The sequence below is a fragment of the Gadus macrocephalus genome, chromosome 12 (genome assembly GCF_031168955.1).
Source record: "Gadus macrocephalus chromosome 12, ASM3116895v1".
Classification (NCBI taxonomy): Eukaryota; Metazoa; Chordata; class Actinopteri; order Gadiformes; family Gadidae; genus Gadus; species Gadus macrocephalus.
The window spans coordinates 20,476,517-20,504,124 of NC_082393.1; the positions used below are offsets into that span (position 1 = coordinate 20,476,517).

At 43.8% G+C, this 27,608-nt stretch overlaps 1 protein-coding gene across 2 annotated transcripts in view; it reads left to right on the top strand.

Annotated features, from left to right (window-relative positions):
• Positions 1-21,755, top strand: part of nlgn1 (neuroligin 1) — a 117,364-nt gene extending 95,609 nt beyond the window's left edge. For both annotated transcript variants that reach the window (XM_060067017.1, XM_060067016.1), the window contains 8 exons: positions 9,135-9,347; positions 10,435-10,701; positions 11,399-11,760; positions 12,178-12,338; positions 13,388-13,544; positions 14,003-14,080; positions 14,657-19,817; positions 19,869-21,755. In XM_060067017.1, the coding sequence (XP_059923000.1) occupies positions 9,135-9,347; positions 10,435-10,701; positions 11,399-11,760; positions 12,178-12,338; positions 13,388-13,544; positions 14,003-14,080; positions 14,657-15,334 (1,916 nt within the window). In that variant the 3' untranslated portion in view covers positions 15,335-19,817; positions 19,869-21,755. The remainder of the gene's footprint in view (positions 1-9,134; positions 9,348-10,434; positions 10,702-11,398; positions 11,761-12,177; positions 12,339-13,387; positions 13,545-14,002; positions 14,081-14,656; positions 19,818-19,868) is intronic.
• Positions 21,756-27,608: the final 5,853 nt, after the last annotated feature.

The following is a 27,608-nucleotide window of genomic DNA, read 5'->3' on the forward strand; positions in this document are numbered from 1 at the left end:
TGACGATACTGGAAAGCGGGAAAGCGGGTTATCTTGCCTCGCAACAAGCAGGAAGAAGCGGGAAGAACCCGGCGAAGCGATTTGATTGGCTGACGGATGCCTCTGCAAAGACTACTCCCCCATCCGTCAGCCACGCTTTCCCACGTCCGTTGACTGACGGTGCAGTGGGCATGTAGCGCCTCGTGCCCACTACCTCCGTCCGTTGACTGATCCCCATTGACTTTGAATGGGGACGGACGCGCAATGCATTGTGGATCCGTCCGTTCCGTTGGAGCCTTCGGCTCCGTCAAAAAGTTGAAAAATGTTCAACTTTTTCAGCAACGACGGATCCGTCATCCAATCAGATCGCGTATGCAAATTTAAGCACTGTGACGCGACTCGGGATCTGACGATACTGGAAAGCGGGAAAGCGGGTCATCTTGCATCGCAACAATCAGGAAGAAACGGTGCAGTGGGCATGTAGGGGAATCCGAATACTTAGTACATACTATTTCTGTTCAGTGTCTACTACTTGACCGTACCACACTTGACTGTGTAGTACGGTCTACAGCTATGCGTACAACGCCTCCGAACGCTTCCGAACACCGCCGAAACTCCACCGGATGTTTGGAGATGACGTATCTCCCTTTAGATGCCCAAAATTACCTTGATAAGTTACCTGTTTTCCGTCTTGTCATCGTTGCTATTAAATAAAAAAATTCTCTTTTTACTTAATTACTTACTTTACTTTTTTCTCTTTTTTTCGCCGCTTTCTACGACGTCTTTCTGGTGGTGTCGGGTCAGCCATCTCTTCCTCGTTCGTTACCAGACTCCGGTTGCATTGTGGGATAGCGTAGTGAACTCCGTTGTTTACTGTGGCGGTAGTATGCATTCGGAAACGTTTTCCGTACTACACAATGCGTACTTTGCATTCGGACGCGCTATATTTGTGGCGTACTACAAAATGCATACTATATAGCAGTCAAGTATGAGTATTCGGATTCAGCCTAAGGCTGCATTCAAATCAAATCCCGCATTGCGACGATAAACGTAGTTAGAGACCTATCGGTCTCTAACAGGTATTTCCTCTAATGGCCTTCCGGTGGTTCGCAGTGGTTGGATGCAGAGTAAACCGCCATTATTCTAAAGTGGGCAGAAATGTAATTAAAATGTCCCGATACGAAACCAATATCTGTTATTTTCCCTTGTTCGGTTAGGAGCTCAGTTCATCTCCATATCATGTATTTTTAGCGCCCATTTGAGTGGTTTATTTAATTTAAAAGTAATTAAGGACTGAATATTGCTGAGTATTTAGCCTTGAGCTAGTGTGAGGCGGCCATTAAATTCCCCCCCTCAATCTGCCAAATGTGGATTGTTTTCGCTGCTGGTTGCAAAAATCTCAAAGGGTGGCAATGATCCATGGAAGACGAAACTACGACCATGGTGTGTGGGGGACGTCACGGTAGCTAATTACATATTTTTTACAGTAATGACAGTCTGCGGACTGATAAACAGGGAGAGAGAGAGCTGGAGACTGCATGAGACAGAATGAGAATGAGAGAGAGGCGGAAGGTGAAGGAAAAAAGGAAGAAAGAAGAAAGAAAAGAGAGAGGAAATAGAGGCTGGTTTCAGCCTCTGATGGCCTCCCTCACCTTTTTCTTTTTCTTTCGCCTCATTCCTCTGTCGTTTCTCTATTCTCTGCCTGCGGTTGTCACCTTGCGCAGTTATCCATTTGAAACGAACTACCTATCCTCTCTCATCTCCTCAGTTCCCCAGTTAGGGGATTGATAGTGGCTAGTTGCTTGACTACTACAAGTCTTTCCTTTTATCAAATATTCTCTGTCATCTCAAACGTACAGCGTGGACCCTGTTCCCTGTTCACACACTCAACTGACATATCTGTTTTTACATGTCAACTTCAACATGCTAGAGCTAACTTTGCTTTTGCTATATTTTGCACGTGCACATACACGCGCACACACACACACACACACACACACACACACACACACACACACACACACACACACACACACACACACACACACACACACATCCAGCCACATCTCTGCACCTGGCACCTCTACCTCACACATCACCCCCCCTGTTCTCCCTTCCCTTTTCTTCATGTTGTCATCTCACATTCGTCCGCCCCCACCAACCTTCCCTCACATGCTGTTCTCTCTGTCTCCCAACATCTCTCGATAACGCTATATCTTATTCATTGGCGCAGCCTCGCGCTGTCTTCCTTCAGCTCTTGTTTTAATCCCCCACTCACTTCATCTCTTTGTCTTTTATCTATCGCTATCTTTCTGCTCCTTATTGCATTCCTTTATCTATTTTTCTTAACATCTTTGTGTGTGTGTGTGTGTGTGTGTGTGTGTGTGTGTGTGTGTGTGTGTGTGTGTGTGTGTGTGTGTGTGTGTGTGTGTGTGTGTGTGTGTGTGTGTGTGTGTGTGTGTGTGTGTTTCTGTCTGTGTTTGTTTCTGTGTGTGTTTGTGTCTGAGTGTGTATGCGTGGGTGGGTGTCAAAACGTGAAATGTGGCGATATGCTCATACTGGTGAAAAAGGAAGTTAGGAATCATGCACATGCATCATGCTCATGCGTCATGCTGAAACGTCAGAACGACAGTCAGAAGTCAGAGACATTTGTTAATTGGGATTAAACACAACGTGTACTGTTAAGTAAAAAATCAGTCATTAGTTTAAAGTCATATCATTTGAGTTGAATTGAAATTGAATTAATAACATTGATAAGTTCTATTGTATACATTTCTATGACAATCAATTTATAAACTGCGTAAATATGTGGTATGGAATTATTTTCTCTGAAAGATTGATCCGGCTTAGTGTGTTGCCTCTCCAGGCAACACACTAGGCCCCGTAATATTATTACATTTATTTCTTAAATAATTACTTTACAGTTTATATTAGCAAATGTAAAAAATCATATTATTTTGCCATTATAGTTTTGCGACGATGTAACTTCCGGTTTAGTCACGTCCAGCGATCTTCCTGTTAAACTTACCTGGGTAGAAAGAATGGCCGACATGTGCGTCGGAACATAATTAATCAGCATCCACTTGAAGGCATCAGAGACGCCATGCCGTTAGTTCTTTGATTGTTAGAGGACATGTTGAAGATGTTATATTATGGTGGATTTAGTTCGAAAAACTGTTTGACATGTTGTTTAGGGTGATTTGGGTCGCATTTGTGTACAAGCTAAAAAGCGATGCAATTGTCAATCAGAATGCCTAATTTCAATATTGGACAGTTTCCATTGTTATTTATAACTATGCATAACGTGATGTTTAGTTATAAAGTTTTGTCATAAATGGACACAATATTTTGTGTATTTTATTTGCAGTTTTCACCATCTGTCGATGAAGAAGTAAGAAAGTAAAAGGTCAAGTTTACTATGACTCTGTCTTCATTGGCTACGGTTTAGCTCAGTGTTTAGTCAGAGTTTCGACACTCTGCACGAGAACATTACACTTAGGCCCCGTTTACACGAGGACGCTTGCGGGTGAAAACGACAAAATATTTTATCGGAAGTGCCTTTCGTTTAGACGGTGACCGCGTTTTTGGGGCATGAAAACGCATAAATCTGAAACCACCCTCCAGAGTGGAAAAGTTGAAAACGCTCCGCCGTAGCGTTTCCGTCTAAACTGCCAAGACGCAAAACACTGCTCAGATCTGCTCACGTCGCGTACGCGTTTACGTCACATACATGTGCCAGTACAAGGAAATAAACAAACATGTCAGATTATTTCCATTCGTTGGACCTTCAAGCTGCTCTGGCAGCTCTAACAAGCATACAGGAGTATTTCCACGAAATGTACAGGATATTTACAGATAGTATTACTGAACATAGAAGGATCTTTTTGGTTTTTGCGGCACGGATAAGAGAAGGAAGATTCTACGCATGCGCTCAGACATGGCGGTGTTGTGTGATAGTCTATCACAGCACCACCTAGCAGCCTGGCATGCATACCCAATCGAATTCCACACACTTTTGCGTCACCGTATGCACGCAGATTTCCTCCCGAAAACGCTCGTCTAAACGCGGAATAAAAAGTGAAGACGCAACGCCACTTTTGCGTCTTCTGTTCAGACCGTCATCGTGTAAACGTAGCCTTAGACTTCGCCACAGAAGTATAATGCTTTCACAAACCCTGACATGCATACAGACCAGCATGTTTGCATAAATATTAACTCATAATCCCACATTCCATGTATCTTTTCCTGCACACATGCACACATACACATGCACACATACACAAGCATGTAACATACTGACTCTTTATCCCTTTATTTTCACCCCTCTGTCCGTCTTCCTCTGTTTGTGCATGTGTGTGTGTCTCTCTCGCTGTCTCTTTTATTTGTTGCAAATAAAAGTTAATCCGCACATGCTCATCCCGTGAGCAAACACAGTTGGGCAGTGACCCAAATTAACATATGCATGTGTTCTCTGTTCTCATATAGAACAACAGCCAGATGTCTGAGAATTTGACCACTGTGGGCGAGTGTGTGTGTGTGTGTGCGTGTGTGTGTGTGTGTGTGTGTGTGTGTGTGTGTGTGTGTGTGTGTGTGTGTGCGTGCGTGTGTGTGCGTGCGTGTGTCTGTGTCTGTGTGTGTGTGTGTGTGTGTGTGTGTGTGTGTGTGTGAGTGTGAGTGAGAGCAGGGATGGAGGGAGGTTGAGTAATGGAGGGTTGATATAGTTTAGAGAGAGAGAGAGAAGCAAGGCAGTGAGGGCACTCATGTTATGTTAGTCTTGCTGTCTTATTCTGTGCGACAGAGTGACTGGGTAAAATACACAACATTGTATGCTGCAAGCTATGAAGCCTGTCAGTCCGACTTGGCAGGGGCTGGCAAGAGTGTTTGGTTTTGGGTTGATGTGTGAGTGGATGTTTGTGTGCATGTGTGTGTGTGTGTGTGTGTCGTGTCTTGGCGTGTGTCTGTATGCAGGAGGGAAAGGGTTCATTGTGAGTGCACGGTATGTGTGTGTTTATGATGGGGTGATGAATTATGACATAACATTTATTGTTGTACCATATATGTACAGCATTTAATATCAGATTGACATTTAACTGCTGCTTAATGTTTGGCATGTTGACCTTCTACCTAACCCTGCGTTGTGTCAATGCATATTAAGCCCTTTCTGTGTGTTTGTAACCTACTGATCTGAGACCATCCATGAGAAATTGCATTCCTCTGGCGGTCCCTTCCCTCTCTTCCTCCCTCCCCCTTCTCCCGTAGGCCGCAGGGTGAGTTAGCAAGGGAGTGAAGGGGTTACAGAGAGAGCGAGCAAGAGAGTAAGGATTAGGGGCATACAGAGACCATGACTGTGGAAAATAGATTTTGATGATTCAAAAACCGAAACCAACTGCCAAATCTTCCAAGCCCTTGAGCTACAGCCGAGGCAGAAGAATGGGGAAACCACGTGTATATAGGTGCTTTTTCTTTGTGGCATTTCGTTATTGTCATTATCATTGGCATTGAATAAAAAAAAAACAAGTCCAAATCATTTGACGGGTTCGAGGGGGTGTCATTTGTGTTGACACCAACACTTGCCGACAGTTTTCCCCCCAAAGCCTTCTGACGTGAGTACATAGGCGCGGTGGTTGTCAAGTATTTGTCACGTGTTCATTTCTGGGGGGAAAGAAACAGGATTTAAAGTACCCTCACGCACTTGTGAAGGCAGCGAATGGAGACACACAAAGGGGTTGTGTGCCTCTATACGCTGTCTTCACAAGTGTACTCCTACCGTATTCCTTTTACTCTCCACCCCTTGCCTTAAATGTCTGAGTGAGACGGAGGCTAAATGAGGCAACAATTTCAACAACACAGAAATAGTCTGCGAAAAAACGGGATAATTCCAGTGTTTGTTACCTTACCATGTGCTCCTCCCCTTCTCTCTCCTTTTCATTTCCTCTCACTCCTTACTTATGTTTCCCTTACCGAAAACCGTACCACACCATACAATGCAGTACAATACAATGCAGTTTAATACCATGCCGTATAATACAATGCCGTACAATACAAAGCAATACAATGCAACGCAATACAATGCAACCAAGAGGCAGCCATGACTGTCTGTTTGTGAGGCTCATGAGGAAGAGGCTAGCATGCAGCTCCAGCCGTCAGAATACTCTGCCACCATCCACAGTCAACGGGAAAAAATGTAATTTTATGTCAATGTCACTCATTGTTTTTTCGCAATGAAGTGGTGATATTTGGACTCATCACACCACAGCATAAACATACTGTTTAGCCGCTTACGTTTAACATATAACACTAACCCATTTTCTTTGTATTTATGTATATGGAATTTAATCTAGATAAGATGCAATATCATGTATATTTGAAACTATTTAAAAAAACAAGATTGACTAGTATTTTATTTATCCGTCTTTGAATCCATCCATAATCATGTATTTGTCTTCTCTAGATATGCATCTTCCTCCCATTTTGCTGATATAGTTGAATAGCTGAGCAATAGCAAAGCAAGAGAAAATCCCCCATCTGATTTATCGCTAATCTGAATAAACATAATGAGCTTTCTGTCCATGATGCAAGTCATCACACACTTTCCGAAATGGACCACATAATCCTATGCTCTACTAATCTTAGGTAAACTACACAAGGTTAACTACACATCAAAACTAAAATAAACTATACTGTACTATACGATATAGAAGACAGTACTATACAACATTGAAACTATGTAACCTTAAATAATACTATACAGTGTACCACTGTTCTGCTCTCAGTTAACCACCATGCTTTGGAAGGACATGGCATGAATTTATGTATGTTTCACTTTTATGAGTTACTGGAGTGTGTCCGCGTGTGTGTGTGTGTTTGTGTGTGTCTGTGTGTCTGCGTGTGTGTGTGTGTGTGTGTGTGTGTGTGTGCGTGCGTGCGTGCGTGCGTGCGTGCGTGCGTGCGTGCGTGCGTGCGTGCGTGCGTGCGTGCGTGCGTGCGTGCGTGCGTGCGTGCGTGCGTGTGTGTGTGTGTGTGTGTGTGTTGATCAGAAGCCCTTTCCTGGACCTCGCCCACTGCGGTGGGCTTGTTAATCATTTTCCTCCCTGTCTCCGGGTCGTCCCCTCCGCAGCGCCTAGGCCTTCCCGCACCTCCCGGTGAAATTGAATCAATTAAATGCTCTTTTGTAGATAGGCGGCCGGCGCTTCCACAAGATTAGGCTTTGATCAAGGAAACGCACGAATAAATAAATAAACACTTGCCGGGAAATGAAACGGAAAACCAATGGAGTCAATGAGTCAGTCCTGTCAAGCCAACGACGTGCCTGTTTGTTTGATTGTGTGTGTGGTGGGGGGGGTCTGTTTGTGTGTGTGTTGGTCTGTGTGTGTGAGAATGTGTGTGTGTGTGTGTGTGTGTGTGTGTGTGTGTGTGTGTGTACGTGTGTACGTGTGTACGTGTGCGTGTGGGTTTGCCATTAAGGCCATTACTGATAAAAGAGCTTTCAGAGGATGAAAAAGGGACAAAGCACTTCCTACGACAGACATGTAAGGAAGAGGGGCTTCTTCTATGGGTGTGATTCCCCCCCACTTCCCCCTTCTTCCACCCCACCCATTCCGCCAACACCACCAAACCACAAATACACCTCAGCCGGCTGATCTAAACAGCAGCAGAGCAATATTGATTGTTTTTCTCCGAGCAGGGGGTTTCTAATTGAAAAATGGAGGGACAGTAGACCTGGAATGGACGGAGGGAAGTGAGTGAAATATAGAGGGAAAGGTCAGGTTAATAGAGACAGGGTCAGGGGAACCAGAGATTAACAAGATAGCTAGTCGGAGTGGCGGTAGTTGCGGAGGTGGACAGCCACCGGGAGCGAAGGTCAATGTCGGAGTGTAACCAGGCGACTGGGTTCCTAAGGGCAAGTAAATACTGGAGCCGAAACTCTGCGATAACAGCACACACACACACACGCGTCACCGAATCCGGTTTGTTTCAGCTGACTTTTTTTGTCAAACATATATGGAGCGTTGCGTCACCTGGCACTGTTTCAACACAAAGCATTTTTACAAGCACCATTTATTTTCTTTCAGATGGAAGATTGTGCTTTTGAAATGCTTCAGAGGCGTGAAATGTGTGTCTACCCGCTGCAGCTTTATTATGTTAACGCGTCGTACATATGGTGTTGGCTGCCGGATCAGGCCCATAACTCTCTTTGTTAGCCTCAGCATGCTCGACCATTTAAGTAGCTCCGTGGGAAAGGAATCCTGTTTTATTGCAATTATGAAATGGCCGTGCTTGTTAGTTTCCCTTTCTACATCTGCTTTGTTATCCCTGTTCAATAAGTCCAGATAGGCAGGAAAATAAAAGACTGAAAACGAAATGGGGAAATGTTCTCTCTTTAGTTGTATTTTATGGGCATATTTCATTCTTCATCAATTTTCTTTTCAAATTGATCGTCCTCGACTAAAGAATGCAGAGGGATTTATCCACCACCAGAAGTTGGCAAAAATCGATCTGGCCCTGTGCGTTTGTAGCTTCACATCTGAAATGAGTGCTGAACACAAACCCGCCGTTGTCAGGAAATACAGAAAAGGGAAATAAACAGAATGTCCCGGGCTGCTTTCACAACTGAATCTTATTTTACGGTTGCCATATTATTCTCTCTCTTCCAGCAGATGAGCATGTTATTCATGCCGCTTACGCACCATCTTTCAGGGTAAAATAATAGCAGCGTCTTGGCTAACTGACAGGAGGGTCTATGGAGGGAATACATCTGTTGTCCGGCTATAATACTGTGCTTCTTTGAACCCTGAAACACAGAGGCTATAACCAGCATCCAGAGTGAGTCAATGTACATGAAAGGAATAATACACAGACCTGCGGCCTGGCCTTTGCCACCTCATTGTATTATTGTTGGTTTATTAATGTTGCTAATCTTCCCTCTCCAAGACCTATAGTTTTCGCCACTCAAACTTCAAATTCGAAACTACTCCAAACCAATAATGTGTTTTACAAATAGTAAGCCAGTGCTCACCTCCAGGATGGACTATCTTTGCTCAAACACCAGGTTGAAATTGTCCACTGTGACTGGTTGACATTGATCCTTCTGAAGTGGACAGACGGGCTGAAATGCACAAGATGAGCCTAACCTGAACTGAATTCCTCTCTGGCAGGCTTCCTGAGCACGGGAGACCAAGCGGCCAAGGGGAACTACGGACTCCTCGACCTGATCCAGGCTCTCCGCTGGACCAGTGAGAACATTGCGGCCTTTGGCGGCGACCCCCTGCGCATCACAGTGTTTGGCTCAGGGGCCGGGGCGTCGTGTGTCAACCTCCTGACGCTCTCCCACTACTCTGAGGGCAACCGCTGGAGTAACTCCACCAAAGGTAACAGGGCCTCGTGGCATCTTAGGAGCCTCGTGGCTCGGCAGCACTGTGTGTCCGTTTATAGGGAAAGACCAACTGCCCTGTGTAGAGGCCTTGCTATGGCTTTGTTTGAGCATTTATCTGAAATAATTACTTGCAATTGCTTGGATTCATTAAGGTTTGTGTTAAAACACATTTTTATATGGCATATATGTCCTTCATTTATGTTAACCGACAAATAATGATGAAATTACGAAAATTATTTGAATTATATCTCGTGTTAGCATCGTGGTAGGCATTGAGCCTAGTAATCTGTATTCTGTATTGATTTTGCCTACATTTATTTCATTAAGCATACACGATGAATGACATTCTACGTTTGTAATATATAACAAACCAGATGTTAGTTTAAATGGTGATGCTTTTTGGTGACACAAAAACTGACACGCCCAACCAGCGTTTCATTCTGCCTGCCTAACGAGCCTTACTAATGAGGGAAAACATTGATATTATTCAATCAAGAAGGTTTATATTGAGCCCAGATGCTCATGGAGGTTGGTTTTGGTTGTTTCACAGCCATTTATTACTGTTGTTGATGTACTGGGATACTTCTTATTTCCCCATGTCTTTTTCACTGTTCCTATTTTGATCCAAAATGTACATTCATGCAAAAAACTAGACCATTGCTTTTATTTCAATATAAAGATGCTTTAGGATAATCTAGGTTAGATTTGAAAGTTGTAAAGAGATAGAGTGAGCAGAAGAGAGCACCATTGACAAGTGTGCCATTTACTACACCTGTGATTTAGAGGCCAGATTAATCATCCAAAACAATCACGGAAGAGTTACCCTGATTGGTCAGAAATGACCCAGGAGCAGTTTGTAATCGAAATTGGCTCATACAGAAGCAGGCACAGTCAACTCTATATATAGAATCCACTGTGGTGTTCTATTTGTTGTTGAGTATTTCACTCAACAAAAGCTGAAAGTCGGCCAAGCCATTTGTAACAAATTACACCCTAATAATAGCCCTTAAACTACAATACCTTTAACCTCATACACTCATTCCCTTCCAACCGTCCCTACCCTTTGCTCCCAAACCACCTAGGTCTCTTCCAGCGGGCCATAGCTCAGAGCGGCACGGCGTTGTCTAGCTGGGCTGTGAGTTTCCAGCCGGCCAAGTACGCCCGCATGCTGGCCCGCAAGGTGGGCTGCAATCTGCAGGACACGGTGGAGCTGGTGGAGTGTCTCCAGAGGAAGCACTATAAGGAGCTGGTGGACCAGGACATCCAGCCTGCCCGCTACCACATCGCCTTTGGACCCGTCATCGATGGCGACGTGATACCAGATGATCCCCAGATACTCATGGAGCAAGGTAAAGGTGGTGAAGCACGAGTACCCCTTCCTTTATCCTGAATGTACGGAGGTACGGTGGTCTGCCCTTGGATGTCAGGCCAGGATTCCCACGCCTCCAAGACCTGGATTAAAAGAAAAAGTTTGTCGGAAGCTCGAAAATAAATAATGAGTCAAATGTTCCTAGACTAAATTTGAAGCTGTCATGGAAAGTTGCAGGATTACCAAACATAATCATATTATATACTCATTTATACTGTCTGCTACATATTGTTGCATACAGGAATGTCCTGGAAAAGACCTGAAATAGATTGAGTCAGAAAGAGTGGCAGCCCTGCAGGTCATAGAGTGACAGCTCATGGATGCATTAGTCAGTTGTATAGATAGGAAGGAAATAAAAAAACACCAGCCCGACAGCGAGGATTAGAAATCTTCAAAGCAGTCAACCAAAGTGTGGAAGAACAAGTGTAAAATGGAATTATGACAAAGGGGGAGTATGAGGGGGAGTTCAAGCTTTTTCAATCCAATGTTTTGACTACTCAGATAGATGGCTCTTAATGATGATCTTAGTTCCGCTTATTATTCATACTTTGTACGCCGCCTGCAATATCCTAAATTTTTTCTCTATTTGATCAGAGGATTGGTATTTGCCTCCCCTTGTTTTTGCTCCTGTTCAACTCTACACTCACCCTCTTCCCCTTTGACTCCCTCCGCGGCAGGCGAGTTCCTCAACTACGACATCATGCTGGGGGTGAACCAGGGTGAGGGCCTCAAGTTCGTGGAGCTGATCGTGGACAACGAGAACGGCGTCCAGGCCAACGACTTCGACTACGCCGTCTCCAGCTTCGTGGACGACCTCTATGGCTACCCGGAGGGCAAGGACATCCTACGCGAGACCATCAAGTTCATGTACACAGACTGGGCAGACCGACACAACCCCGAGACACGCAGGAAGACCCTGCTGGCGCTCTTCACCGATCACCAGTGGGTGGCGCCTGCGGTGGCCACGGCTGACCTCCACTCCAGCTTCGGGTCGCCCACCTACTTCTACGCCTTCTACCATCACTGTCAGACGGAGCAGGTAGGCAGCTCATCTGGCTGTCCAACGGGGGCCTTGTTCCATTGATTAGACCATAATGAGATGTAGCCAAAAAAGAGTGTAGCTGACCTTTGCTGAGGCTCAAGGTGGGTTGTCTGTAGATGGATTGGCCAACGGTTCGTAATGATATTCTTTTCGAAGATACCAATTTTTCGGGCCAAATGTCACGCAACGAGAGACAAAATTTCATGTAACGTTTAATGTAGCCATGAATATTTTGCGTTTCTTTTACCTATTTTGTGTTCAATTTTGAGTTGACATTGTCATCCGTTACAAAGTCATTAGGTATCCATTCTGGTCTACTGTGTTTATGTGCAGCTCCTTTGAGTTTCTATCAATAGTAATGCCTTTCTTAGTGTACGTTGGTGAATGTTAATTGATCTGATCTCTGATTGAAAGGTGCCACCGTGGGCAGATGCAGCCCATGGGGATGAGATCCCGTATGTGTTTGGCCTGCCGATGATCGGGCCCACGGAGCTCTTCCCCTGTAACTTCTCCAAGAATGACGTCATGCTGAGTGCCGTGGTCATGACCTACTGGACCAACTTTGCCAAGACAGGGTACAGTTTAGATGCAACAGAAAAGTAGTGCTGAAAAATGTATAAATAAAAACTGTTAACTGACAGCTAAACACAGGGCTTATGCATCAGTATTCAAAACATTGTTTGGCTAATAAAGCCAATAGCACAAGCGATAATATTTCCCTAATGATTTTCTACTGGAAAGCTTGATCTCCAAGTTCCACAATTGTTTAATATGGCATAGGTTGCTCATTAGATTAGTATAACATAATTTTCCGGTAATTGTTCCGCAATTACTTTAGTAGAAGTGCTTGAACAACATTAAATCTACTCTGACACATTGTGCTTTCCCTGTTCCGGTTTTCAATGAGCTTGGCAATTAGGTTTGCTCATTATTAAGCACATCCATAATAAAGAGTCTTTTGTGCAGTAAAGTATGATTGGTATTCCTTGCACATGCACACACGTGGAATACATTCCTCATTAATGTCCGTAGCCTGTGGAGTGGCATTCTCGATCCGAGATGAGGCCAAATATATTCTGCCTATTCCTCACATTGCCTTTCAGCATTAAGTCATGGCAGTAATTGTCTTTGAAGCACCTAATGAAGGGCATTTGGGCTCTTTCTGTGCACTGCCCAAAAGGCTTGAGGGAAGCCGGAATAGACGCTAATGATCTACATATATAATCCTAAATTGACGTGAAATGCAGGCCACCTTGAAGATTTACGCCAGTCCCTTGAATGGTTAAGTATGCTCCTGATGAGGTCTGGCTGGCTACGTAAGCTGCTTCCAGACAATTGGGCGCTTATTGGGTCTGAATGGCCCTCCATAGATCACATGGCTGGCCCTTTCCCGCTTAAATAGGGTGTAAGTAGTTTTTTTGTCATGAAACATGGCAAATGGGCTCTCTGCTTATCCCCTTTATAAAAATAAAAGCAAGAATTGTACTTCTGTGTGTGTGTCTCGTCGTACAAATGTTCTCCCTGTGGTATTATCACGGCTGCTGTCGTGTGACTCCCATTGTGACTCCCCTTCAGGGATTCAGTCGATACGATCTAATCTCTCTTGTACTCTTACTATTCACAGGGACCCCAACCAGCCTGTGCCCCAGGACACCAAGTTCATCCACACAAAGCCCAACCGCTTCGAAGAGGTGGCCTGGACACGCTACAACCAGAAGGATCAGCTCTACCTCCACATAGGCCTGAAGCCTCGTGTCAAGGAGCATTACCGCGCCAACAAGGTATGGTCACGCACACTGCAGTGGGCATACTCCGTTCCCCTGGTTCGGTTTGCTTTGGTTTAGGTGTGGTTTAGGTTATGGTTTTGACCCGCTTGATAACGTCAGAAAGACAGGGTCATTAAAGGGAATTAATCCACAGGATTGTCATGTAGAATTGATGCAGACATTTGGCACTCACTCACTCTTTTTACGGTGAATGTAAGCCTTAAAAAGTATGGAGAATATTTTGAACAGATACAGTCTAACTTATCCAACTTTTGGAAACTATTCACACATTAAGGTGAAATATCCACGTCTAATTAAACAGTTGCTTTACCTTGTCCCAACCTTGGAACCTTCTTCCTTTCCTTCTGAGGAATGTTGTTGGCTGTACGGCCCTGGCTCTGAGCTCCGGTCCATAGTCCGTCAAGTGTCCTCTCTGCCCACTCTAACTCTGTGTACCGTGCTCTGGTCCCCAGGTCAACCTGTGGCTGGAGCTGGTCCCACACCTCCACAGCATCAACGACGTCACACAGGTCCTTCCCACCACCACCAAGGTGGGTCATTCAGCTCCAGTGTTTCACAGAGATACACTGTATTAGCATTGTGTATGGCTTGTGATTACTATATGTGTAACTATGATTACAATTATTATTTTAATAATTATTATAAATCCGGGCTTTGGCACGCTTGCTTTGTATTCAACAAAAGCAAAAGACGCCGCTACCACCCAGGGAAAACACGTGACTACTGTTATCATAATGACAATGAACAAACCCAACCTGTTGCTCAGGAGATAGAGCAGGTTGGTTGGTAACCGTAAGGTTGCTAGTTTGATCCTAGGCTCCTCCTAACTGAGTGTTCAGTTGTCCATGAGCAAGTAACCTCACCCTCACTGCTCCCGACGAGCTGGCTGTCGCCTTGCATGGCTATCACCGCCGTCGGTTTATAAATGTGTGTATGAATGGGTGAATGTTTGGAAATATTGTAAAGCGCTTTGAATGAATGAATGAATGATCTTCATTTGTCAAAGTACATGTACGTGTACAGCAACATTTGGGAGTGGCCGCTGGTTAGAAAAGCGCTATATAAATGCAGTCTATGTTCATTTACATTAACATCTCCCGCACCAGGTGCCCCCGGCGGAGGTGACCAACCGGACCCCCAAGACCAAGCCGTTCGCCACCAAGCGTCCCAACCCCACGCCGTACCCCACCGACACGCAGGACAGCCTGAACCAGCCCCACCTGGTAGACCAGCGCGACTACTCCACGGAGCTGTCGGTCACCATCGCCGTGGGCGCCTCGCTGCTCTTCCTCAACATCCTGGCCTTCGCCGCTCTCTACTACAAGAAGGACAAGCGGCGGCACGACGTGCACCGGCGCTGCAGCCCCCAGCGCAGCGCGGCCAACGACCTGGCCCACCACACCCAGGAGGAGGAGCTCATGTCCCTGCAGATGAAGCAGCACTCGTCGGAGCTGGACCCGCGGGGCCACTGCCAGGGCGGCATCGGCGGCGGCGGCGGCGGCGGCGGAGGCGGCGGCGTGGTGGTGGTGGGGGTGGGGGGCGGCGGGGGCAGCGACGGCATGCACGCCCACGACGCGCTGCTGAGGACTGCCTGCCCGCCGGACTACACGCTGGCCATGCGGCGCTCGCCGGACGACATCCCGCTCATGACCCCCAACACCATCACCATGATCCCCAGCAGCATGGGCGGGCTGGCGTCGCTGCACTCCTTCAACACGTACCCCAGCAGCGGGCAGAACAACACGCTGCCGCACCCGCACTCACACTCCACCACCCGGGTATAGCCCAGCCACGCCCCCCCCTCTCCTCCTCCTCCTCCTCCTCGACCTCCCCCCTCTCCCCCACCGTCGGACGACACAACGAGACGTACCAACACCGCAAGGCGAGGGAGACTCTGAGGGGCGGAGGTGGAAGTGGAAGGCCGAGCGCTGAGTGAACACGGTACATCCAGAGCTTCGACAGGAAAAGGGTCAAGGGGCTGTCGTCGGCTGGATGGATAGAGACTGGGATTCCGTCCTCGCCGGTGGAAACCTTTTACGGAATTACAGGATTTTATTGGAAGCTGGAAATCACGGAAAATATTAAATATGGTTTGTTTGGGGGGGGGGGGGGGGTTTGTATAAAAATAAGAGACGTCGGGGAGAAAACAAGCAAAAAAGCATTTATATATCGAAAGAACTGAAGAAAAGCAACTTGACAGACTAAAACAGAGTGGAAGATTGTTCGTTTTTTGGGGTTTCAGCAAAAATAGGGTAAAGGAGTTTTATTCGTTCTGGAGACATATATGGCCTTTGGGATCTTTTGACAAATGACTGCGTGATAGTGTTAACTGGAAGCAGAACGGAGCATCAGACACACCTCGAAGGTGGAAAAGGGAAAGTGCTTTGTAAATGAAGGAAAACATATTGTTTTCCTGTGGCAAAAACTAGATTACTCTTTTGTGGAACAGAGAGCAGATGCTGTGCCAACCTAGTTTAGGCATGTGTTACCTTCATAAATGAGCTATGTAAGATAAGACAATAAACAATCAGGAGAGGAGCAAAAAAAAACAACAACAAAGAACTGAAAACTTTAAGTAAAAAGAAAAAAAAAAGCAAACCTGTATGCACAATGCAGACATTTTAATGAGCGAAAAAAAGAGAAAATGTCACAGATTCTTTTCCATCCATTTATTTTCTTTCCTTGAGGGAGGGGGGGGGAGGTACCCGTTGTATTGTATAGATCCTATTTACATATCTAAATCTGTACACTTAAGCACCAAGGCTGTTAAGAGGGCCCTCTTCTCTCTGGGGTTGGGGGCAGGGTTGGCTGGGGGGGGAATTGGGGAGGGCCTCTATACTGCAAATCTGCCAGCAGGAGTGCACCAGCAGGAAGCAGATGATCCAACCACAGGCTCTGCGTTTCTGCCACTTAACAGCTTCATCACACAAGTGCTGTCAACAGGGAGAGCTCTGGGCGCGGGCTGGGGGCTGCGGGGGGGTGGCAAAGGATATTTTTAGCACGACGCGCATGACAATTTATCTGCTTGATGGCTGCTCTGCTGATTATGTCATTATTAAGAAGAAAAAGTCTGACCCCCTCCCTCCCCATTCCCTTGCATTGGAAATAATCTCAGATGGAACACTATACTCAAACTCAATCCTGATTGGATAACAGGAGACACACACGACCTTGATCACATTACGCTTTCGAGACAATGGGAAATTCAATTCCAGATTAGCTGTGAGAATAACGCAGGGGGTTGGCTGGGCAAATGGTAAAGGTTCATGCATAACATAATATAGCTTGAGTGGAGCTGGGCATATAAGAACTAGTTTTGTACTCTCTGTGTGTTGGTACAAATTTTTTGATAGTGGTTAAAATCACATTACACTTTATCAATGAAACTTTCATTGTACCTTGGGTTGATATCGATGTTCTTTGTAATTCTACCCATTAGTTTTGATTATCACCTCTCTTGCTACTAGCTATAAACCACCTTGCTGTATATAAGTAATCTCCTGCACTGTTTATTCCATGTCTCTCTTTCTATTTCTTTTCTTTCATTTTGTTCTGGCTGAACGTGTGTGTGCTGTGTCCACACGACAGATCCCCCCCCACATCACACACCGGCTCCGAGGGCTAGCGAGTCTAACAATGGTCAGCAAAGCGACGGAAGATGGCATCGAGGAAGAGAGGTTTTAGAGTCTCTTTGGGCTATGTAGCTTTTTCTGTGTTATTATAATTTCATATAGCCAACTTCCAAAGAGCTGTTTAATGATGAATGCCTATAAATGACTCATAAGGGCCAAGGGACCATGGTATGACAGCAAGCATTAGGAGCAGCTCTCAGTCCTTCCCTGGCATGGAACTTTTATGGTGAGGGGAGAGAAGAAGGGATGAGGAAGGAGAGGAGAATGGCTCGGAGTGAACAAGCAGAGATTCAAAGAAGGGTTGTTGTTGTAGATCATCAGATATATCTATTGCCTATGTTTCAGTGTGCCAAGGTTGACTCATTGTTGAGGCACATTGCATTCAGGGGAAAGAAGTGGATGCGCTTCAACACATTACATTTTTTAATCGTACCCCTTTTCGCTTTTATTGTTTTGGAAAATTCTCCACAAAATAAACTGTCTGTCAAATCTGAGTAATTTAATGTCAAAATGGACCTGTCTTGTCCTCGCGTCTCTCTCTCTCTCTCTCTCTCTCTCTCTCTCTCTCTCTCTCTCTCTCTCTCTCTCTCTCTCTCTCTCTCTCTCTCTCTCTCTCTCTCTCTCTCTCTCTCTCTCTCTCTCTCTCTCTCTCTACCGTTCTGTTTCTTTGTTTTCTATTTCCATGCAGGGTTGCATGACCGTAGGCGTCCGGTCCTCTACGGCCTGTGTTGCTCGCATTGTGAGGCTTTGTAATCCACCGTTTTGCCAGTAGACGGTTCACAGCGCGAGCCTAAAGCACCCCTGCCTAGGCCCCCCACTCATCTCAGCCTTCCTGTTCTGCGTAGCCGGCCTCCAGCCCCCATCGGAGCGCCACGAGATGACTGGCCTGTCCGACCCAGAGGGCTGGGGATGCAGCAGTCCACCACAGGGCGCAGTACAGTCGGGTGTACACAGGCTGGAGGAGCCCCCTACGCAGCACCAAGCCTACTGGGCTCAGATTTAGAAAACCTATAGGCTGCAGGTGCATAGGCGCGGCCCCTCGCGAAACTCAAAGCGCTCGTCTCACCTTATTTTGCTGCCCCCCCCCCCCCCCCCCCTCCTGCCGACGTGTGGATGGATGGCTCTGGAGTTCAGAGAGTACGCCTGGCCCCACTTGACTGGCTCACAGGCACTGTGCAGTCATTCAACATAATGGCTACAGACGCGTCGTATACCCTCACAGCTCGGCGCGAGACAAGCTGTAAATATGCCCGTGGTGGGGATGGTGGGGGTGGAGGTGGTGGTAGGGAAGGGGAAACAACAGCTATTTCGAAACAATCTGAGAGGAGGAATTTTAAACCCGATTTATGCCAAATTAAAGAAATAGTGGAAAGGGTTAGGGTCAATATGCAGAAAAAGGGTCCAGGGAATTCACCATAGACCATGCACATGAAACAAAAACAGCAGGCCTTTTGAACTATTATGGTCTTTTGGCCAACCTCTGTTGAAACATTAATATATATATATACAGTATATATATATATATATACCATTTCAATCTACATTGACTTTTGTTTTTCAAAATGTATGCTCAACGTTACTGCAGAAAAGATGATGAAGCCATGGCATTAGGCTACCCTGTGACACTGTGCTATGCCAAATTATCCAAACTGCCTTTTGTTGCATAACTCATCTGATGGACCTACACACACACACACACACACACACACACACACACACACACACACTCACACGCACACACACACGATGTTAGTAATCAATCCCAGGCTTTTAACCTAATTTGGTAAAAAGTCATGAAGTTGGATGATCTGATTTCCCAAACTTGAAAACGTAATCATGAGACCAATATTAATTGCGACATGATCTTGTTCTTAGTCTGTCGTTCTAACACCTGTCATAAGCATCCCACGATTTGCAAAAGAGGCTCGAAAGGAAATACAATAAAAAACATTGAGGTGATTCCTGCCAAAGGATTTAAAATCAAATTAAAATTGTTTAAATATTTCAGATGTCCGGCTATAATGTATGGTGATGTAGTTGCCAGGGACCTGTCTAAGAGGCCTGCAGCCAAATTCCTAATCCGCATAAATAACCTTTCCATCATATTTGAGAGGGTCTTCTTTTGAAACGTAATTACTGCAGAAATATGAGTACCACAGAATGCGGTTATTTGTGTGCTGACAATAGCCTCAGGAAAGGACTTACCCATGCAAATCAAACACACACATGTGTTTTGTTTGCATGTTAGTGGTAAAAACACTGCAGGCTAATGACGCACTGCACATGGCTATAATATCATTTTAATTGCATGCAAAGAGGATCACATGAAAGATGGAAGATTAAGCAGGACTTAAAGCTTTTAGGAAAATATATGTGGATGTGATTGGGGGATAAAAAGCCCACTCATTGAATTACACATGTAATTGCACTATGGGTAAACATTCAAGTAATTGCAGGGGCCTCAGCAAAGTAGCTGACAGATGAGGATGAATGCGGATAAAGGAGTTGATGTGCGCTTCAATTAGCCTATTGATGAAGAGGAGCAGAAAATACTCACGCACTAGACTCGAGTGTAAAGACTCTAGGATGGAAAGAAAAAAATGACAGATGTGTTACAGTCAAAATTTATCATAAAGTAAAACACAAGGTAGATTTGCTGGTTATTGTATGCAATCGCTAAGTGAAGTAAGCATAAACATAGTGGATTATACGCAAATATATACATATATATATTTAAAGAGAGGGAGACATGTATCATGGTACCTGATTGATAGGAAGGTGTTACTGTAACAGGCAGTATTGGATACCTCGGCACACAGGAGGACACTAGAGTCATAGCACACAATGGTCTCCCACTCAATAAATATTCACATATTTACATATGGACACAGTGCATTGGTTTCATGTGTCACTCCCTGCAATAAGCTTGAGGAGCGTGAATGGTTAACAGTGGTAGTTGGTATTTCGCATAACCTCCACTCTTGCCAATGGTTTTGTACTACACAGTCAACCCCTCATGTTTCCATACTGAATGACCTGCTGTTATTTTGATAGATTTTCTCTCTCGTCCATGTATTTTCGTAAAGTGCCATTGATCTTAAAGTCTCGAATCTGAGGTAATTCTAAGGGATGACAAGTAGGAATCTGTTGAAGGATATAAAGGAACCATCACAACTGTGTATTTTGGTCTAAGTACCTGCTAAAGTTGTGGCACATCAAGACAACATATGACGTTGATGTGTTTGTTTCCTGATCAACAGTTGACATGACCAATCTCGGTTTGAATGAATTACAACACAAATTGGGTCTTAGACTCTGGGGGTGGGAACTTACGCATAAAGTCAAAGGAGCACATAATTCAAGTAATAATGCAGGCTGGTGTTTTGATGGTAAACTCATCCTTCTCCACTGTCATTGGCTGCTACAGAATCCCATCTGAACGCAGCTTTAAGGGTGAGATAATGTGAATTTTAGAGTAATGATACATACATGATATTATACATCATAACAAACCCTCTTAACTACTGGGCAATTCAAACTGAGTCCAGGGAGCATGTGGGCATATGTGTTTGCCTATATATTCACATCTTAGCAAAATATCAATATCTAGCATCCTTTTCATTGGTTTTTACTAAAGGATAGGTGTCATAGAAATCGTTGTTTGACATTTTTCACTTTGCTAAATGCATCTGCATAATGCATTAATTTGCTGATATCATTAGGTATAATCCATTCAAAGCTGTCGCCCTCGATTCCTAGTTTAAAAAAAACACTCAACACTCAACGCTTATTCAATAACCTCATATCCCAAAGACGTGATCTGTAATATTAACGGGTTACACCACCTCCGCCACTTCATTACGGGCTTTGCAGTCTGTATAATTCCCTGGAATATCGACGCCCAGCCGTAATCCTTTTTGCGCATTAAAGCAAAAGAAGTCATTAACTACACGGTTCACTTTCTTTTTTAAGGATAAATCCGGGAGGCTTGACGACAATGGAGGACAAGAGACTAGTTCTATCGGTATCTTTGGAGTGGACCTTACAGGACGCAGTCCCCAGTAGGCTCTGGGCATACAGGCCGACGTGGTGAGGGGGTGAAAGGGGGTTTCCTTCTCCATTTTGGTCCCAAACTAAAGACATTAAAGACCCCCGGGTCTCCTAAAGTGTAAAAAGTGAGAGCAGGTCGGCGTGAGCCCCGTTGGAACCCATTACCACATGTGGATGGATGGACAGAGCAAAGTGCGCTGCGTATGAATGTAATGCAACAAGTGTGATTTTATAACCTCAAGCAGCAGAAAACAGAGCAAAAATGACCTTTGATTATTGGTCTCTGGAGTTTTATTTCATTTCTTATTTATTTTTGTTTCTGGTTTTGAATTCTTTCTTTTATTTTTCTGTTTGTTTCTGTTAATCGGTGACTGAAATTAGCAATTTAAACACAATGTAAACAGAGGGAGCACCATGTTAGTTGGTCTGGAATTTGTAATGTAGATTATTTGTCCCTTGTCTTTCTTTCTGGTTAAATAGTAATTACTCTTCTGGAGCACAATAAATTTTAATAAGCTGATAAGTCGTTGGGTTTTTTGTACTCTATTTTCTCTCTCTCCCTCTCTCTCTCTCTCTCTGTCTCTCTATCCATTCCTCTGCCTATTTATTTCCAAGTATTAATTTACTTTCTCTCCCTCTCTCCTTTTCTCTCTCTGTTGATGCAGTTAATGCTGAACGGACTGATTAAATTAACATTTAAAGCAAGTGCCAAGACATAAAAAAATAACTATAATATTAATTAGCTAATTATTTTTTGATACGATTTTCAAGCATTTCAACTATTGAACAATGAGGGTTTAGCTGCACACGCCATTGTAAGTTAAAATGGTGTAGAAGTGCAATATTGTTGGGGATTTATACGTGTGAATGCTAAATATGATCCACACTACAGAATTGAGCTGACAAGTTCAACTTTTTGTCACTCCACAGGATACCTCAGCATAGCTCTTTGAAATGCCAGAAGACTAAGACGGTTTCCTTTCTCGTATCTTTCTAAACTAGTTTGGATTTTCATTCAAAGATTCTGTGAGATTCGGAGATGATTGAAACTTACAGTGCACAACTCAATTGAATTGTGTGCAAGTTTCTTGGAATAACACTTTCTCCCTAGCTTTGACAAATGTGTAATAAATATAGGTCTCTTATGTTTAATATAATGCTAAATATGAATAACTTCAATTTCTTTTATATTTGTACAAGGTTGATATCATTGCTTGATTGACATGATTGCAAAATCATTTGACATGTCTAATGTTTGTACAAAACATTTTTTTCTGATGTGTTTCTTTCCTTCACAAATCCGTAAACATTAAGCAATAACCTATACAGAACAGTTATTATGGTAAATCGACATTCATCTTGCATTACGGTGGTGTATGTGTTTTATATGAAAAGCATTCCTAGTACCACTCCAATATTTTGCCCTGGGAATTTCTAGCCCAGAACAAAACAATATTACACACACAAAACAAGAACCTTTGGTATTTGGTAAAGTGTTTATTGGAAATCATTTGAAATGTATCCTTGTCTGAAACAGTGGCATTTTCCTATTCTCTTTGGTAATGATTAGAAACAAATTATACTGGCGCCTGAATGACATTTGGCAAGCTGGCAGGGGTGTTTGGAGAGGGGTGTGAGAAATCAACAAAGATGTATTCATTCATTCTCCCTGGTGTGTGGTGTGTGTGTTTGTGTGTGTATGTGCCTGAGTGTGTGCCTGCATGCGTGTGTGTTATGTATTTGTGCGTGTGCTTGCGTATTCATGCATGTATTTGTGTGTGCGAGTTTGTGTGTGTGTTTGTGTGTTTGTGCCTGGTTGTGCACTGGCATGCATTTTGCACACACACGTTTATTTCCCCAGACCAAGGGCATACACCACCCTGGGCCTGCTCAGCAAGCGTGGGCCCTGTAGGAATTGCTTGATAAGAGAGCCCTATTTACCATAATACACATCTCATCTGTGCACATCAAACACTCCTGCCTGGTCTGATAACCCGCTCTTTAATTTACCACTGTTTGATCTGGCTGTGGCCCTGCTATCCCATGGTCACTGTCACCAACAGTACAAGAGTTGGGTAATTGCTGTGTACTTTAGGAGCGCTTCCCAAATAGAACGCTTGCGTAACACACATGCAACTCTAGAGATTTATTTTTCGGATGCTGAGGCAGTGCAATGCACTTCCAGTTCAGACTACTACAGTGTATATTCACAACACATTAGTCCACTTTTTTTATGATATATTATTTCATCATTTGGGATTGAAGGTGATTATTAAAGAGATCTATTTTTAGATTATTGTAGTTTATGGTAAGTATATATATATTTTTTCATGTAATCCCTATTTCTGGAATGATGATTAGAATTGGCAATGGCCACACAATCTGTTAAAGAGCCCAAATAAAAAAGATCAATATATATTTATATATACTTATGCATACTCATATATAAAACATATTTATGTATTAAGTATGGCAGCACATTTGTGGTGATGTGCCATTTTAGAAAACCTTATTAGCTGACATCTAAACTATATTAGTTTATATATTATAATTTAAACGCAAACAATTGCATTCACAAACCAAAGTGAATTTTTTTGCCAGGCATGTTATGAAAATGTGAATTGTTAACTGTGATCTGCTGGGTGACACATGCGCAGCCAGCACGCCACAATGTCAACCCAGTGGGTTTAGGATGGATATTATCACCTTGTGGCCAGCATTGCCTGGTTTAATGTATCTATAATGTCTTGTAATGTAATATTAATACTAATAAATCTCCTTTATATGGCGCCTTTCAGGACACCCAAGGCGCTGCTAATGTGGTTGTAATGTAATTCGCCCTCTCTTCCCCTGTTTGCCACAATTCTACCTTAACCCCCACCTTCATAGGTTGCAGGGTCAGCTCCTGAACAGTGTTGGATGGGGCAGGTATTTCATTTCATGTCGAATCGCACTCGAGTGCCGTATTTCTTTTATGCTCTGGTGGGGTTGAGAGTAACTGAATAAAAAAATGAACGCAAAAGAAACGGAGGGAGAGAGCATAGATCAGAAACAAAACACAGATCAAAATATAAAGCTTATGTTTTGTCAGACCTCTAGTTTGTTATTTTTAATGTTGCAAGTCACTGCAAGTGCTGCAAGTGAGCCACTCGCAGTGATTTCAGCCAATCAGGCAGAAATAGCAATACACACAGCAATGTCAATATGCAGGTCTATGAGAACTTACTATGTGTTTTAATTCATTCATATGGAAGGGTGTGTGTGTGTGTGTGTGTGTGTGTGTGTGTGTGTGTGTGTGTGTGTGTGTGTGTGTGTGTGTGTGTGTGTGTGTGTGTGTGTGTGTGTGTGTGTGTGTGTGTGTGTGTGTGTGTGCGTGTGTGTGTGGGCGGGGGGGGGGGGGGGGGGGATTCCCCAGATGCCTATTAAACCATGCGATAGCTGAGCTTGTGATAGCTTCTTTCGTCTGCTTTGTTAAAATTAATTGGGGATCTGGAGCGCTTTTGTCTGTCTTTTACTGATGCCTATAAAGCATTTGCTTTACCTTCTCCAGGTAAAGCAATTATAATCAGCATGCTGGGATTCTTTTTGTTTACGGTCTAAATCTTTAAAGGAGCAAAAGGAACAGACATTGGGATTGAACCAAGGGATTGAACCAAGCCCTATTTACAACTTGAATGATGAAACACTTATAACTTTTATTCAACACTTTCCAGGTGGCTCCAAATCAGAGCAAAATGGAGTCTGGTAGATTTCAGAGTAGCAACAACAGCATTGATCATGCTTCTATAGCACTAGCACACAAAAATTGCCATCTTGGGACAAACAAATATGTATTGATCTTTTGTCCTCATTGATAGCTGAAGAAGCAGTTTTCATTGTTAACTTATTTTCATTTGTTACAATATGGCACAAACACAAAGCTTAGTCAAGGTTAACACAAGTGACTGTCAAACACACATGAATAGTGCATCGTGCTTGCGCTTTCATCTGATGTCTGCGAAAGACCCTCACCCTGTCAGGAATTGGACCAAACCATATTCAATCTAAGAGGATCTGATGCCTCTCGCAGCCTGTCTGTCTGAATATCTCGGAGTCAAATGAGATCTGGCAGTCGGCCTGTTCCTGCTGTTCATCTCAAAGTGAAGGAAATCAGGAACCACCCCTCAATAAAACTAATTTGCCAAACCTGCCAAGCCCATATCTCCATCGGTATCACCTAGACTACAAGTTTCACGGCTCACTATGTCCTGATCCGCAGAACTCAGTGATGAACCTGAAAAAGTAATCTATGTACCCGAGAACCACGCAGCTTAACGCAATCTTCTCATGTTATCATATTAGCCTTTTTGGTTTCCTATTAGGCAAGGCATATCTGAGTAGAATGCCTAACTGGTGGAGCCAATGGCTGTAGGTTCAATGATTTTGATATTCATGCATTTGTGTGCTTTTTGAATAGCTTTTTGAAAATGAAGCCCAAATCATTTCGCTATTTGAATTCTTTCCAGCATTCTCACTCGCTCACTCACACACGAAAACCCACACATAGGACAACGCGCACACACATGAAAACGCACACACACACAAGCCTTATCCTACTCATATCCTATCACATTCCTGTTACAAAGAACCTATGCCACCCATGGTAAATACATACACATTGCTTTCAAACATGAATTGTTGTACAGCGCTTTCCTTTTAAAGTTTTTTGTTTAAACATGGTTCAGCATGGAAATCTATGCCATTTTGACACTGTTACTTAAAATGTATTGGAATTAGAGAAAACGGGTGTGAATCCCTGTTTTTCGCCAGTCTCCACCAACCAATTTGTGAACGTTGTACCCTCCTCCAAACTCAAAGAAAGTACACAGAGGCAGCCAGGGTATGTTAACGCCACGGTGTGTGTGGATATGTGTGGAGCCCTGTCTGGGCAGTCGATGTTGATGGCCGCATCTGAGGGAGGGTTCCCCTTCTCTAACACTTATAGTACCATTGCAAATTATAACATATATACTCAACCACGTGTACTAGGCCAAATAGAAAGTTGCCATGGGTCGTTACCATGGGGTGGGTTAATGCGGGTTAACTCCTTCCTATTACCAATCTTTTTTTCTCAAAGTGGCGAATTTGAGCTGAACTTGGGGAATCAAATATACTTTTATTGTACACTCAATGGTTATCGTTGCAGAACAGGTCAATGTGCTGACCTGTTCTGCAACCTTAACAAAACAACAAAATAGATTGTTTGTATAGGTTGTTCAAAACAACCCATAAGAACGTTTCAGCTCCATATGGAGAAACACCAATATGTCACTAGTATGTGGATGACATTTGCTTTATTCTCAGTGGAAAATGTGTCATTTTAAAATAGTTTCAGCATTCAACTACGTTTTGATAACATTGCTTGTGATTAATGTGCATTTCGATTCGTAATCTTCAGTGAATTAATTTAATGTTTGGTATGTTGGTTAATGCAATGTTTTCTCTCATTGCCCTGGTGTATCATATGGGCGCAGCTTGCAAGTTTGAATTAATGTCTTTGCATTGTGTAGTCATCTTAGCTGTTGTGATAAGTGCTCCTTTATGTAACTGCTGATCAAATCAACGTTTTCAAGTGACCCTTGGATAGCATGGATTCTTCTTTGGGAGAAAACAGTATGTTTTGGGAGTATATGTTTAAATGAATGCCGCTTGGGGCTTAGATAGAGATGTCTGGTCTCTTAAATATGAATCAGTGCATTGTAGGAGATCGTATAGAAATGAGGACGGAGACTTGGTTGCCAGTGAAAATATAAAGAGAAGGATTTATTTCCCCGAACACAGAACAACCCCGCACAGCCAGAGGTGCGTTCCTTAAGTAACGCGTCGCACTCCCAGGTGGGTCTCACGCCCCCTTCCCTTAAAGGGGGCACGCACCATACACCATACACACGATACCGGAGAGATACCGCTACAGCATTAAGTTTAATACAATTAGTAGATAATATGCTATAAATCAAGCACTATAGGAAGTTATGTAATAAGTAGGTGACCTTGGGGTCAAGGACACTTGCTCTAGCTCACACTTGTGAGCTAGAGACCTCAGGTCTGTGTTATTTGAAAGAGGGCCTCAAGCATTTTTGCAATGTTCAATTTGGGGCCTGCAGCCATTGAAACACATTGGAAATAACCCAAGTGTGGAGGTCCGAGTAAGTCCGTGGAACAAGGTTGTTAAGTCTCGGCAGTAGGACCTTCCTATCTCCAAAATGACTTTTGCAACACATTCTGATCGACTATGTTGCACAGGAAAGAAATCTGAGAGGCTCTTTAAAAAACAGCATGTTTGGGTAAGACTTGATTCTGCAGGAGCTAGAAATAAAAATCGAGGATATGTCGTTCC